We start from the raw sequence: 16572 nt of genomic DNA, 5'->3' as shown, positions 1-16572 counted from the left end.
CTAGTTTATTTTTTGATTGAAAATTTAAAAAAATTTAATAAAACGAAAACATTAAGAGGGGTTTTATAAAATTTCTATAACTTGTACTAACATTTATCTTTTAAGAACTACAAGTCTTTCTATCCATGGATCGCTTTAAGAGAATGTTAATAATGTTATGCCATCTTGTTGATTTATTGTTATAATAAACAAGTACAGTACTTATGTACCATATGTTGAATGTATATCTCCGTCTTGTGTCTTATCTTTTCATTCCAACAATAATTTACAGAAAAATATGGCATATTTTGTAGATGGTTTGAATTGTGATTAATTACAATTAATTAATTTTTAAGCTGTAATTAACTTGATTAAAAATTTTAATCGTTTGACAGCCCTATTTTTTACCAAAAAATTTCAGTCCGGTGTGTGCCCAATCACTAATGAGTGGCTTAAAGCTGCCCTACCCACTATAAAACACACACCTGGTAAGAATTGTCTTGAGAAGCATTGTCTGATGTGTGGTTTCCTCCCACGCTGATTGAACACTCTAAATTGTCCATAGGTATGATTGTGTGCGTGAATGGTTGTTTGTCTCATTGTGCCCTGTGATTGGCTGGCAACCAATACAGGGTGTACCTTGCCTACTGTCCGTAGTTGGCTGGGATAGGGTCCAGCACCTCCGCGACCCTAGAATGAATGTTTTAAATACAAAAAAAGTCAACCTTCAAATAATTATTTTCAGTTATGCACTCAATACTTGGTCGGGAATCCGTTGGCAGAAATGACTGCTTCAATGCAGCGTGGCATGGAGGCAATCAGCCTGTGGCACACACAGTGACATGAGAGTGACGGCGACCATCTTTCATGTTTAAATGGCAGTTTTTAATTATCTAAAAGATATTTTCCAAGTACTATGTGTGTTCAATAAATCTGAAATGTCAAATTTATATGATTCATATGAATACATTTACAACTGATGGCCATTTTGTCAAGTCAATCCACTCATATGGCGTAAAATCCTAATGGAAATCAAATGGCTGGTTACTAGGCGATCACCGCTTCGCCGGTGTATGTCCTCGAGCGGGAGGAGCCAGCGACGGGGTCCGGCCGCCTCTGCCTCGGGTGCCCACCGATGAAGTTTGTGTAGGCTTCGTAACAGCCCTTCCTGGACAAAAACAGAGAAGCCCAACACTTGCAAAAGTATCGACATAGACCAGGGTTGTCCAAACTACAGCAAAAATGAAAATATCATTGAATATGGCCCGCACAAGAAGCTTGTGTTCAGCCTACATTCTGCTGCACTTCTCATTTTAAACACTAGATGGAACTGGTCACTTAAACACTGTCTCTCCATTAACCAGGTGGTCAAATCCTGACATGTTGAAATTAACATAGAAAACTAGAGAATTTCGGTATTTTGCTTAAAAATAATCCAGTGTGATACATTTTGTAATATCGTTGAACTGCGTTCAGACCAGTGTTTTGTTGCGTGACGCTTCTACAAATACCGTTTTCTGTTGACACTGACCTCATGTGGCCAAAAACTGTTAAAATACGTAAAGTCTTGTCATTTTGCTTTTTTTTCTCCTCTCCTAATATTACTGCAAAAATAGTTTTGTGTTGATACAGACTTCACGTGACCAAAGTGAAACAGAACAACTTCAAGTTCATATAAAGTAAAAATAAATCACAAAATGACTTCAATCTCATAATATTACGATTTTAATCCTGTAATATTACAATGTATGACTTTCATCTCCTAATATTACAATCCTAATCTGGTGAAACGACAACATATGACTTTTATTTCGTAATTTTACAACTTTAAATGACTTTAATGACTTTAAACTTTAATTTGGTAATATTATGCCTTTTCTCATATCAGAATTTTAGTATCGTAATATTACAATTTTAATAGTCATAATATTCCAGTTTTAACCCAGTAATATTACAATGTATGACTTTAATCTGGTAATATTACAATGTATGACTCTAATACCATAATATTACAACATAGACTTCATAATTATAAAGTCTATGATTACAATGTATGACTCTAATCTCGTAATATTACTTCTATCTCGTAATATTACAATGTATGATTTTAATCTCGTAAAATTAGACTAATCTCGTAATACTTCCACATTATTGTTTTAATAAAATTTTAATTTTGTAATTGTTACCTTTCTCATCATATTATAATTTTAATATTCATAATATTACAATTTTAATCCTGTAATATTACGATCTATGACTATAATCTGGTAATAATACAATGTATGACTCTTATCCCGTAACATTACAATGTATGACTCTAATCCTGTAATATTACAATGTGTGACTCTAATCTCATAATATTACGAGTTTTCTCTCGTAATATTACGACTTCTATCTCGTAATATTACGACTAATCTCGTAATACTTCGACTCTAACCTCTTAATATAATTTACATTTTGTAATATTGCTACTTTTCTCATCATATTAGAATTTTAATCTCGTAATATTACAATTTTAAAAGTCATAATATTACAATTTTAATCCTGTATTACAAAGTATGACATTAATATCGTAATATTACAATGTATGACTTTAATCTTGTAATAGTACCATTTTAAATCATAATATTACAATTTTAATCTTGTAATGTTACAAAGTATGACATTAATCTCGTAATTTTACATTGTATGACTTTAATCTCGTAATATTGCAATCCTAATCTGGTAATATTGCAATAAATGACTAATCTGGTAATACTACAATACATGACTCTAATCTTGCAATATTACAATTTTTCTCTCATAATATTACAACTATAATCTCATAATATTACAATGTATGACTTTAATCTTGTAATATTACAACTCTAATCTCTTAATATGATAACTTTAATTTTGTAATATTATTACTTTTTCTCATATTAGAATTTTAATCTCGTACTATTACAATTTTTAAAGTCATAATATGACTTTTTCTCATTCTGTAATTTTACAAAGTACACTGTTAATCTCGTAATATTACAATGTATGACTCTAATCTCGTTATATTACAATTTTTCTCTCGTAACATTAGAATGTTCGACTTTAACCTCGTAATATTACGACTCTAATCTCTTAACACGATAATTTTAATTTCGTAATATTATTACTTTTCTCATAATATTAGACTTTTAATCTCATAATATTGCAATTTTTAAACTTTTACAGCAAAAATAGTTTTGTGTTGATATAGACTTCACGTCACCAACGTGAAACAGAACAACTTCAAGTTCACGTAAAGTAAAAATAAATCATAAAATGACTTCAATCCATTAATATTACGATTTTAATTCTGTAATATTACAATGTATGACATTCATCTCCTAATATTACAATCCTAATCTGGTGAAACGACAACATATGACTTTCATTTTGCAATTTTACGATTTAAAATAACTTTAATTTTCTAATATTATGACTTTTCTTATAATATTAGATTTTTAATCTCGTAATCTTGCAATTTTTAAAGTCATAATATTACAATTTTAATCCTGTAATACTACAAATTATGACGTTAATCTTGTAATATTACAATGTATGACTTTAATCTCATAATATTACAATCCTAATCTGGTAATATTACAATGTATGAACATAATCTCGTAATATTACAATTTTTCTCTCGTAATATTACAACTCTAATCTCGTAATATTACGACTCTAATCTCTTAATATGATAACTTTTATTTTGTAATATTACTTTTTATCATAATATTAGAATTTTAATCTCGTAATATTACAATTTTAAAGTCATAATATAGGAATTTTAATTCTGGACTATTACAATGTAGGACCTTAATCTTGTAAGAATATAATACTAATATAGTAACTTTACAATACATGACTAATCTGCAAACATTAGAATTTATGACTGTATCCTCATATACTAATTTTTTTCTCTCTAATAATATTAGACGGTATGACTTCAATCTCGCAATACTACGGCTCTAATCTCGTAATATAATTCGATTGCTGCCATCCCTCCCAGTCAAAATGGATTGGATGCGATCATCATCGTCTAAAGTGAAAGAATTTCAAGTGAGACACCCTTGACAACTGTAAAGACTCCAAATTTCTAGGATTTTACTCGATATTATGGCTGGAAGAAATTCTGGAAAGGCAATGAAGAAATGCTGCACTCCATCATGCTTTCTAACCGTGTGTGCTGCGGAAAGGATTATGAATGCTTCACCTTGTGCCGGCTGGGTTCTCTGGGACACGGCGGTTCTGCGTGAGTTTTGTTTGCAGCCCTCCCGGCCCGTCAGGTGAGCTTTCCAGGCCTGCAACAAGTACAAAAGTAGCTCAGTGAGTTCAGTTCAGCCCTGCCCTGAAAGAGCCTTCAATCCAAAGACGGTTACGGGCAGTTGATCGCCCGCCTTTTCTATACAACACTGCGGCCTTTCATGGCGTCCGTACAAGCTTCTGCCAGCCTGACTGTGACTTTCTGGTAATGTTTTTTTTTTTTTTTTTTAACCTCAGCAATTTGGAAGGGTGTGTTTATTTTGAGAAGCTACATGTCATGTCTTAGTTTTGAATTAGACCAATGTGTAGTACATGAACATAATCTGAGTAGCGACTTCTTGAGAAGAACTTGCGAAAATGTTCTCCACGTTAATGAGTAACATTTCATCTGTAGACACAGTGGCGGTCGTAATTTACATGGTGCCATGGGTGAACGGACTCCTTGCCCCCGAAAAAAAAGAGAAACAAGCGCCAAAAAAACAACAACAGTACTTAGCGTACTTCACAATCAAAACACAGTACAGGTAGTCCCCGGGTTACGAACGATTTTCTGTTCCTACGCTGGCGACATAACTCGTATTTCTGCGTTAGTCACAATTAACCTTTTAAGTATCAAAAAATAATTATCCAAAAAGTCCTAAAGTATTGTATTTTGTTTAACCTTTTAACACTGAACATGTCGGATGCGACACGTTTACGCATATCATCTTTGAAGCCTCGTAACGCGATATATAAGTCACCCACGTGCCCCTGGTTGCTCTTGTTTGAAAGTACGGAAGTTGATGTCCACACCAGTTTTTATTTGAAGTCAATCGACCGAGTAAAACGGGAGATAATGTCATTTGAGATTTATAGTTTTATTGCACTCATAAATATGCATTAAAATGCTGCATGGACCATGTGTCTATCTCCATATTTCCATCATTTCTTGTCCTTTTTTCAAAACCGAAAGCAGCACAAAAGACTACATATCCCAAGAGCCGTTGTGATGTCAAGTAGGACGAACCTAATGTAAACATTTTGGTTAAATTGACGAGCAAGGCGCCAACTAAGGGAAAGGAGACACGCGAAGCAAGCAACGGCTGGTTGGACTGAGCAAGCGACTTTGAAACGTGCAGAAGGAAGCGAAAACTAAATTTAGCGCACGCTTATGCATTATTTCATTAACTCAAGGAATAGGATGAGCTGTATTTGTCATTGTTTTCCTCGGATTATTCGGCGTCTCGGCAATTAGAAGTGACAGCAGCGCGCAAACGGCGGATGAGTAGGATGTGTGACGTTGTATGTGACGCAGCTCGGTGACATGTTCAAAAACAAAACTTTATTGAGTGCGCAAAAAAAAAAAAAAATTATTGGGTCGCATTCCTGGAAAAATTGAATTGAACTGAACTACTTGTCAATATTTTTGAAAATACTTTTTTTTTCAATGTTTATTATTTTTTCTTCACTATGAATCTTTTCAATTTTTATATAGATGTGTGTTCGAGAAGCTTGATTGCATGTACATATATACCTTTGATAAGGTGATGGGTACAATACCTAACTTCACAAAGCGACGATATCCTCCAAACCCTTTTTGTGTTGGATAATATATATTATTTTTTTCCCCCTCACTATTTTGCACTGTATATAACATGTTTTGACCATAGTATGTGTAAAGGCCAAAAACGCCTATGACCATACCTGCTGATTGTGTTGAATTGTCAAACATAAAACTATTCAATCTTATATTTTTCTTTTGAAAGTTTATCCTAACAAGTTAAATAAATATTATCAAGCTTCAAAACGGTTAGTCGAGCATGTTTGGTTATCATTGGGACATCAACATTACAAATTTTGAAAAAAAAATTTGGGATTTTTTTGTCTTTTTGGGTCCAAAATGTGGATTAAAGTTGGTCAGTGAAGAAAACAACAGTTTGGACATGAAGTTCAAGGTATATTGAAAAAAGGGAACTAACTTGGCCATTGTGAACAGTTTTTTCTTTGAAATATAAAGGCAACATCAAAGGCATGCAAATTCCGTCAAAATAGGCTTAGGTGTTAAAGGGTTAATGTTGTCACTGCCCTCTGGTGGCAGCGCGGGGTCTGGCTGGACTGCCGCCTTATAAGACTGAGAAGCAGACTCAGACGTCTGATTGGACAAATTATATCTGCGGTCTGGTTTGGCCTACATAAGGCTGTAAGTACTTTCAGCTAATATATACTTGTGAGGAGTTTCTCGCTTTCTTTCAAAACAAAGTCTCTACGGTCAGGCAAAATGTCTGCAATTCGGGTATCTCATCAGATAATCTACATCCTCCAGAACTGCTCACTGTTTTTGAACAATTTGATCTCCTTTCATTGTCATCTCTGTCTGAAATAGTTAGTGGCATGAAACCCACTAACTGTCCGTTAGATATAATTCCAGCTGGGCTTCTAAAGGAAGTCTTTAGTTGCCTCGGACCAAGTCTGCTGGCTCTTATAAATAACTCTCTCAGTACCGGTTCTGTCCCAGCTGCCTTCAAACAGGCTGTAGTCAGACCCCTTCTTAAAAAACCCCATCTCGACTCCTCCGTGCTGTCCAATTTTAGACCTGTCTCCCACTTGTCTTTCCTTTCTAAAGTTTTAGGAAAAGTTGTTTTTATTCAATTGCAAACATTTCTAGAGACAAACTCCACCCTTGACAAGTTTCAATCAGGCTTCAGGTCCAGACATAGCACTGAGTCAGCACTGTTAAAAGTGCACAACGACATTGCCCTTTCTGTAGATAATGGAAACCCAGCAATCCTTGTTTTACTAGATCTCACAGCAGCATTTGATACAGTCGACCACACAGTCCTTGTATCTCGTCTAGAACACTTTATAGGTATCCGTGGTAAAGCTCTACAGTGGTTTAAATCGTACCTGGAACATAGGACCTTCTCAGTAATGATTGGGGAATTTTCCTCCTCACAAACCTCTCTGTCTTGTGGGGTGCCACAAGGCTCCATTTTAGGGCCTGTTCTCTTTGCACTTTATCTCCTACCTTTAGGATCAGTTATAAAAAAACATAATATCTCTTTTCATTTTTATGCTGATGACCTGCAGCTATATCTCCCCCTGAGACCCAACGAACAAACTGCTTTCACTAAATTAATGGAGTGCATATCCGATGTGAAGCAGTGGCTAGCGCAAAACTTTTTACATCTTAACGAAAGCAAAACTGAATATATTACTTTTGGCACACCTTCTATGTTAAATGCCCTTGAGCCCAACCCTGGCACTCTGGCTCCCTTTTTTAAAACACATGTTAAAAATCTCGGAGTGATATTCGATTGCAGGCTCAACTTTGAAAAACAGATTAGTTCTGTTGTAAGAGCAAGTTTTTTCCAGCTCCGTCTCCTGGCCAAAGTGAAGCCTTTTCTTACTCGCCACGACTTGGAAAAAGCAATTCACGCTTTTATAAGCTCAAGGCTGGATTACTGCAACGCTCTTTATGTTGGTCTTCCCAAATCCTCAGTTTCTCGTCTCCAACTTGTTCAAAATGCTGCTGCTCGATTTTTAACAGATACACCTAGACGTGAACATATTACCCCCGTGCTATCATCGCTCCACTGGCTTCCAGTCCATTTTAGAATTGATTTTAAACTTTTACTGTTTGTTTTTAATTCTATTAATGGCCAGGCTCCTTCTTACTTATCAGAAATTTTAACCATCCGTAACTCTGGCAGGAGTCTTCGCTCTAGCGGCCAACTTCATTTGCAAGTCCCAAGGTCCAAACTCAAACAGTGGGGAGACCGATCTTTTGCGGTTGCTGCACCCAGGTTATGGAATAGTCTTCCCCCAGAAATCCGGACCACTACAAATTTGGGCCTTTTTAAATCTCGTTTAAAGACACACCTTTTTAGACTCGCCTTTCCCCAAGATTAGTTTAGCCTGGTTTTACTTCTTTAGGGTTTTTAATGTTTTCGGATTTTATCTGTTTTATTGTTTTGTTTGGTGTCTGGCTAATCGTGATGCGATGGTTCGTTTTTTTTTTTTCTTTTCTTTTCTTTTCTTCCTAATGTCATTTTATAACACTTTCCTGCCTTTTATTTACTATGTGCCATGTTTCTCTTTGTTGTAAAGCACTTTGGGGACCTTTCGGGTTTTGTAAAGGGCTATATAAATAAATGTGATTTGATTTGATTTGATATGTTTGTATTGGGGTTGGGCAATATGGGCTTCAGTATGCATCACGGTAAATTGAGCAGACTTACCTCGATAAAAATAAATGACGATAAATTCGACCAAGCAGACTGTTATATAATTTGAAAATTTGGATCAATGCATGAAATACAAATTACCTGTTTGTCTATGGAGGTAGATTTGTGTCTTTATTATTCAATCAAAACAAAAGTTGCTTCAATCAAATAAAAAGTTGCTTCAATCAAAAAATATATTTTCAATCGAAGAAAACGTCTCTTCAATCAAAAAAAATGTGTTTGAATGCAAAAATAAATTTGAAACTCAAAAAAATATATTTGAAAACTATTTTTCTTTGATTGAAATTTTTTTTTTAATTTAAGTCAAGTTTTTTTTTTTGATTGAAACACCATTTTTGATTGAAGTCATGTCATTTTGCGTTTGGACCACATTTTGGCTAGGACATTTGTGTGTGTCTTTATTATTCAATCAAAAATTAAGTCGCTTCAAACAAAAAATATATATATTTTCCAAAAGAAAATCACTTCAATCGAAAATTTTAAAAATATTCAATCGTAGAAAAAAAGGTTTGAATGTGAAAAAATATTTGAGACTCAGAAATTCGCATTTGAACACTTTATTTTTCATTCAAACCGTTTTCTTTGATTGAAGCAATCCTTTTTGTGTTTGAGCCATATTAGGGGTAGGACATTTGTGTCAAAATCATTCAATCGCAATAAAAGTTGCTTTAATCAAAAAACTATTTTTAATCAAAGAAAAAAATCATTTGCAAAAATATTTTTTTTGAAAATGTTTTTTTATTTGAAATATATATTTTTTTTATTGAAGTATCACTTTTTTTGAAAAGCAAAAAGTTTTAAACTTTTTTTTTCAAAGTGGAAAAAGTTTTGAACACACTTTTTTTTTGAAGTGGGAAAAGTTTTGAAGGCACTTTTTTTTCGATTGAATCATTTTGACACAAAGATTCAACTTCAACGCTAGTTCCGGTGTGTTTGAGTGGCAGCTGATTGCGCCAATGGCATAAAAGTATGAAGCAAGAATAAAGGCCACCAGGGCTCCATCCAGCCATCGGAGTCTCCTGGAGTCCAAGCCGAATATAGGGCACCGGTACGGGGGTGTAACATCGGCATTTCACCGGAGTACCCGCAACGGCACGTTGCCCTGTCGCGGCACACTGGTCGGACCCCGATATCACACCCCAGGCGCGGAGGCCGGCTGTCGAGTGGACGGTCCGCGAATGACACGACACTCATTCAAAGTTGAAGCGATGGGGCTCCAGGCGTGGACGCCGGCGACTCGCCGGTAGTCCACTCTCTTACTGGGCAGGCTAGTGTCGGGCCACTCGCCGACCACTCTTGTACCAGCACGTCGCGGACACTCCGGTTGGAACGAATTGCCAACCGTCACGTCAGGGCAGCGGGTGAAGTTCGCAGTGTTTAATCACATTAAGCAGCAGGGCACCGTACTCCGGTGAAATGCCGATGTCACACCCCCGTACCGGTGCCCTATATTCGGCTTGGACTCCAGGAGACTCCGATGGCTGGATGGAGCCCTGGTGGCCATTATTCTTGCTTCATACTTTTATGCCATTGGCGCAATCAGCTGCCACTCAAACACACCGGAACTAGCGTTGAAGTTGAATCTTTGTGTTAAAATGATTCAATCGAAAAAAAAAGTGCCTTCAAAACTTTTCCCACTTCAAAAAAAAGTGTGTTCAAAACTTTTTCCACTTTGTAAAAAAAAAAAAAAAAGAGTTTAAAACTTTTTGCTTTTCAAAAAAAGTGATACTTCAATAAAAAAAAATATATATTTCAAATAAAGAAATATATTTTCAAAAAAAAAAATTTTTTTGCAAATGATTTTTTTCTTTGATTAAAAATAGTTTTTTGATTAAAGCAACTGTTATTGCGATTGAATGATTTTGACACAAATGTCCTACCCCTAATATGGCTCAAACACAAAAAGGATTGCTTCAATCAAAGAAAACGGTTTGAATGAAAAATAAAGTGTTCAAATGCGAATTTCTGAGTCTCAAATATTTTTTCACATTCAAACCTTTTTTTCTACGATTGAATATTTTTAAAATTTTTGATTGAAGTGATTTTCTTTTGAAAATATATATATTTTTTGTTTGAAGCGACTTAATTTTTGATTGAATAATAAAGACACAAATGTCCTAGCCAAAATGTGGTCCAAACGCAAAATGACATGACTTCAATCAAAAATGGTGTTTCAATCAAAAAAAACTTGACTTAAATCAAAAAAAAATTTTTTCAATCAAAGAAAAATAGTTTTCAAATATATTTTTTTGAGTTTCAAATTTATTTTTGCATTCAAACACATTTTTTTTGACTGAAGAGACGTTTTCTTCGATTGAAAATATATATTTTGATTGAAGCAACTTTTTATTTGATTGAAGCAACTTTTTTTTTGATTGAATAATAAAGACACAAATCTACCTCCATATTTGTCGTGGATTTATTTACCAGCTTTCAATTTAACATATTTAACAATTGCACATGCAGTCTGAACATTAAGTATATACAAATTTCTTGTAAACAATAGGAATTCAAGTGTGAACATTTATAACAGCTTGTATAACTTGAACAATGTACAACATTATAAAAATCAATACGAGGACTGTGCAAAGGTCATTGTAACACAAATGGCATACAGCTTGATCAGTACACTTCAGACAACTTATTGTTAATGGCTGCTGTGACATAATTACTCAACACAAGTGTTTACTTCAAGGTTTCAGTTTTTTTTTCCAGAGCATTTTTTAATACATGCACGCACCCCCCCACAAACACATTACATTTACAACATTAAATTAATTGAATGTAGTTTAAAGCTGCTGATACAGAATGGGGACTGGAGTATTTTATTTACTGTTATTTTTGTATATTTGTTTACTGTTATATGCTAACTTGATACTGAAATAGTAGTTTGGTTTAACCTGAGAGGATTTTTGAACAACGTTGGAACTAATGCACAAAACATTTAAAAATAAATAAATGAAAAATAAAAAAAGCAGGGGGTGCATTAATAATCGTTTTATAATCGAATCGGAGCCTCTGAATCGTAATCGAATCGTTAGGTGCCCAAAGATTCCCAGCTCTAATACATACTCCCGTCAATTTCACGAACTGGAGGAAGTCAATATATCCCTAAAATAATAACATATTTCACGACGAATTCATTCATTTAATTCTGGCATCACACTTCAGAATCTTACCTGTTCTCCTAGAGAAAAGTTGGCGTGGCACAAAGGGCAGTGGCTGGAGGGTTTACCTGGGACGGAGGCTGAAAAACAGATGTGACACCTTTAAGCTCCCTTACAGTAAAGAAGACGTTCAAAAAACCAGGAAGATGTCAAATGAATAGCAGGCATTAGTCTGACAATGTACTAATCTCTTATTTATCTTAAGCCTGTCGCGATATGCAATAATTCCATTTATCGCACGGTAAATGAAAATGAAGGCGGTAATTTTCCCGCTTCGATTTATCGCCTCACTTGCGTATGTGCGTGCGGCAGATGTGCGGCGGACGTGCTGTTAAAAGTTCGGCTTCCTTGTTACCAACATCGCAATATGCTGTGACGAGGATTCACTCTTTTTTATTGACTTCTGGGTTTGTTGGTTTATACCTTTGAGTTTGCGTGACTGGACGTGTACTTTCTTCAGCAGTGGGACACGTCTGGCAGTGCAGGATTTGAGTCCCTGGCGGAGCATTGTGTTACTGATAGTAGCCTTTGTTACAGTGGTCCCAGCTCTCTGTAGGTCATTCACTAGGTCCCCCCGTGTGGTTCTGGGATTTTTGCTCACCGTTCTTGTTATCATTTTGACGCCACGGGGTGAGATCTTGCATGGAGCCCCAGATCGAGGGAGATTATCAGTGGTCTCGTATGTCTTCCATTTTCTAATAATTGCTCCCACAGTTGACTTCTTTACACCAAGCGTTTTACCTATTGCAGATTCAGTCTTCCCAGCCTGGTGCAGGTCTACAATTTTGTCTCTGGTGTTGGCCATAGTGGTGTTTGGAGCGTGACTGACTGAGGTTGGGGACAGGTGTCTTTATAACGATAATGAGTTAAAACAGGTGCCATTAATACAGGTAACGAGTGGAGCCTCGTTAGACCACGTTAGAAGAAGTTAGACCTTTTTGACAGCCAGAAATCTTGCATGTTTGTAGGTGACCAAAAACTTATTTTCCACTGTAATTTGGAAATAAATTCTTTAAAAATCAAACAATGTGATTTTCTAGTTTTTTTCTCCACATTCTGTCTCGCATGGTTACCCATGTTGACAATTACAGGCCACTCTAATCTTTTCAAGTAGGAGAACTTGCACAATCAGGTTTGCCCCAGGATTTTCCCATTCAAATTTAAGACTTTTAAAGACCTTTTTAAGATCATATCCAATTAAATTTAAGACCAATCTCGCACCTATTCGGGCATACATTTATGAAATAATGCAGAAGAATCTGTTAGAATAACTAAGAATAACAGCATAAGACATTGTGGTTGAGTGACTCAAAATATGCATATTTTGAGTCACTCAACCACAGTGCGTTAAATCTGCACTTTTCCCATCCCAAAGCTCCAACGTAATGCTGCATTTCAAAAACGCGAATATCTGGATTTTACGACCGAAACAGTGTATTTATCGGTCAGGGATCGATAAAGTCGGAGAAAATGAAAGATAATTTTACGACACAACGTTCCGTTCTTTGTTAGTTTACTTATTATATAGTTATTAGCTCTATCTATTAGCTCTTTCTATCGCAGATAAGACATGGAAAAATTAAGACATTTGAGAAGGAAATTTAAGACTTGTGAACAAAATTTAAGACCTTTTAAAGGCCTTAATTTACGGTTATCAAATTTAAGACTTTTCCAAGTTTTTAAGACCCCGCAGGTACCCTGACAATTGGTGGTTGACTAAATACTTATTTGTCCCATTGTATTATTGAGACGTAGTTTGAAGGTTCAAGAAAAATGTGTGGAAAAGAAAAGAGGAGCAGGAAAGCCACGGCGTGATCGTCCGCCTCCATTGTTTACGTTGCTGTCATGCCGCACTATAAACAGCGATGGCATGACATCCCTTCCTGAGTATCCGAATGTTGTACGGAGACAGCATTCCATATTGAGCGGCGCGTAGGCGGCGGGTAACATTACCCGCCTAACAACTAATCCGGATAACGGGCATACTAGTGTAGCCGACATGCCGTATAGTCCAACTAATTACACGTTTAAGGCCATTATCCATCCTAATGTAGACGTAGCCCAAGTCACCTGAGTGTTTCCCGCCATATACTAATGTTAATTTGCTGGAATTAGCTGCAGGTGCGATAATGGGAACGCCCGCACCGCCGGCTCTGTAACAAAACAAAATCTAACCAGCAGCAGAATGTGACAACATCGACAGAAATAAAATAAATTTAAGCAATCAGGTGCACACCAGAAAAAAATCTGGTAAACATTAGCATTCTACAGCATTTAAGCTAGCGGACTTTTCTATGCAAGTTAGTCAATTGTTGTAAACATTAGCCTTATATAGCATTTAAGCTAGAAGACTTTTGCTAATCAAGTTAGCCAATAGCGTTCCGCACGAATGTTTTTTTTAGACTACAAGGTTGCGTGATGTCACCATCGTAAACCGGAAGGTGGTCAACATAGAAGCGCGCTCGCATACAACCCATGCAAGTACTGAATGTTTTCTGCTGGTAATCCTTCAAAAAAGAACATGCCGATTGAACACTGCTGCTATGGAACTTGTAGAAACAACTTGAGACATTGCGACATATGAAGGATGTTTTCTTCATACGTTTCCCGAAGCCAAAAACTCAGGGGGGGGGGGCGGGGGCGGTAAACAATGGATCAACTTGTTCGGACGTCCAAAAGACCAGTTTAACGCCAGCTGGGTGCAGCCATTCACCTTCATATGCAGTCAACATTTTGTTGGGGGCCATGGTCCTACAGAGGACAATCCCGATCCATTGCCTGCCACAAAGAGGTAAGCCATTTTGATATTTTTACTTATTTTTTAGCATGGCGTTTTGCCGTGCTGCTTCTGTCTGACAATGAATGACAGGGGAAAAAATTAAAAATGTATTGTTTTTATGTCAAATACGGATATTCAAATAAATTAGCCATGTTTGGCCTTGGTCTTTTTGTAGTGAGCCTGTTCATGCGTCCGGGTAAGCTCTAGATTTAAAAGCTTTACCTTTTCTGTTGTAAAGAAACAACCTTAGTAACGGGGGAAGTGTAAATAAATTAAAATAATTAAGATTTGTCATTAATGAAAAAATTAAAAGTGTTTGTTGGCTGTCACCGAGTAGCATTTGTGAACGCTACACAAAAATAGCAATATAAATTACCCCCAAGAGCGGTCGTAGAGAGACGAAAGACAACCAGAGGATATAAAATATAGGAAAGACGGGGCATATGGTGGTAAAGGATAGCTTGTTGAAACAGGAGAATGTCATTGTCAGTGGCATAAGGCAATGCACATAAGAAAAAGGTATCGATAAAAAAGCTACCTCTGGATCAGGTCGGCACTTTTTCCCCCACCTTTTTCAGCCCTCACACTCAAGCCATCTCTTAAACTAAACATTTGTATGTTATTCCAGATCTTTACCAGTGAATTTGGCACCGAGGACATCATTTTCGGACAGATTTGGTAGGTTTAGCTCAGTAAACATCTCGTTCGTGCACCATTTACATGCATCTAGCATGAGGGACAAACGCAAGTTTGACCCTCCTAGCAACAGTTGTTAACGTCATGAATATTAATGAACAAAGGTGAGGTGTTACGTGTGGTACACTATTGTTGTAAATATTAGCATTATATAGCATTTAAGCTAGCAGACTTTTGCCAAGCAAGTTAGCCAATTGTTGAAAATATTATAGTGCTATGATAAACGGGTCCCTCTGAGATGAATGTCCAGCAAGTGGGGTGGGGGTCCGTGTAGATAATTATTCGTGGGCTCCTCCACAATCGTTTGATGTCACCTGCAAACCGGGCCCACTAGTGGCCCAGGTGTGGCTGGAGTGTATTTTAACCCTTAAACACTACATTCCAGCAACGTGCATCACCTTACATTTCTCTTTGACCATCCTCTCACCCAACCATGCCCCCTATACGCCCGCAAACCAGGCCCACTAGAGGCCTGGACCTGGTGCCACCGCATCCCTAGCCCCCCCATGCAGGTATAGAAAACAGTTGGACAAAAGTCTTGTCGCTTATCCATTTTGTAGAAACAATTGCAAATAACCTGCCTTTTAATTATTCTATTGGTTTCAGAAATGGCTCATATGAAAGCGAAGGCCCTCCCAAAGACCCTGAAAAAAGATTGATCATTTAATGAAGACAAAGGTCAAATTTTGGCAAGACAAAAGTTTTGTCGCCTACTGAAAGTAATGTGAAAATTGAACAAAAAATGTACTTCAAATACAAAAATATGTTACATAAGTGAATTAAGTAGTGGTGCTCCGAGATCCAAATCTAATATTTTGTATGACTTCCACAGGCTTGAAGGACTGCATCCATGCGGTTCAGCAAGGATTCATCAAATTTATTGATGAAGTCATCAGGAACATCAAAGAAAGCAGTCTAGCATGCCTCCCAGAGTTCATCATCATTCTTGGGTTTCGTCTTCCATGCTTCCTCTTTCATCCTGTTCATGTCTGGTGACTGGGCTGGCCAGTCCTGGAGGATCGTGATCTTCTTTACCTTGAGGAACTTTGAGGTAAAGATGGAAGTATGCGACGGAGCACCATCCCGATGCAGAATTGGTCCCTTTTTATAGTTAGGAATGTAAGAGGCAGCTAAGATTTGTTGTTTGTTGTCGACAATTTATGTTGCCTTCCACCCTGCAGATCTCTCGCACACCCCCATACCGGATGTAACCCCAGACCATGATTTTGCCACCAACAAACTTCACTGTTTTGTGGCAAAAGATTGATTGTTTTAGATGAATCTTCCATTGCATTACACCACACTCGCAGCAAATATTGCAGGAGACCTACCGGAGCCTGCATGGATCCGAGATTCACTCAGGAAACAGTGAAGTTTGGTGGTGGCAAAATCATAGTCTGGGGTTACATCCAGTATGGGGTGTGCGAGAGATCTGCAGGGTGGAAGG

General features: G+C 36.8%; 1 protein-coding gene across 1 annotated transcript in view; it reads right to left on the bottom strand.

Moving 5' to 3' along the window:
- Nucleotides 1-324: 324 nt before the first annotated feature.
- cep104 (centrosomal protein 104) overlaps nucleotides 325-16572 on the bottom strand; it is a 75145-nt gene continuing 58897 nt past the window's right edge. Inside the window, exons 20-22 of the mRNA XM_057825416.1 lie at nucleotides 11663-11730; nucleotides 4211-4298; nucleotides 325-1147 (exon numbers count right to left, since the gene is read on the bottom strand). Of these exons, the coding sequence (XP_057681399.1) occupies nucleotides 1035-1147; nucleotides 4211-4298; nucleotides 11663-11730 (269 nt within the window). The 3' untranslated portion in view covers nucleotides 325-1034. The remainder of the gene's footprint in view (nucleotides 1148-4210; nucleotides 4299-11662; nucleotides 11731-16572) is intronic.

Source organism: Corythoichthys intestinalis, chromosome 2, assembly GCF_030265065.1.
Source record: "Corythoichthys intestinalis isolate RoL2023-P3 chromosome 2, ASM3026506v1, whole genome shotgun sequence".
In the NCBI taxonomy this organism is placed as follows: Eukaryota; Metazoa; Chordata; class Actinopteri; order Syngnathiformes; family Syngnathidae; genus Corythoichthys; species Corythoichthys intestinalis.
This window is presented reverse-complemented; position numbering and strand designations above follow the sequence as displayed.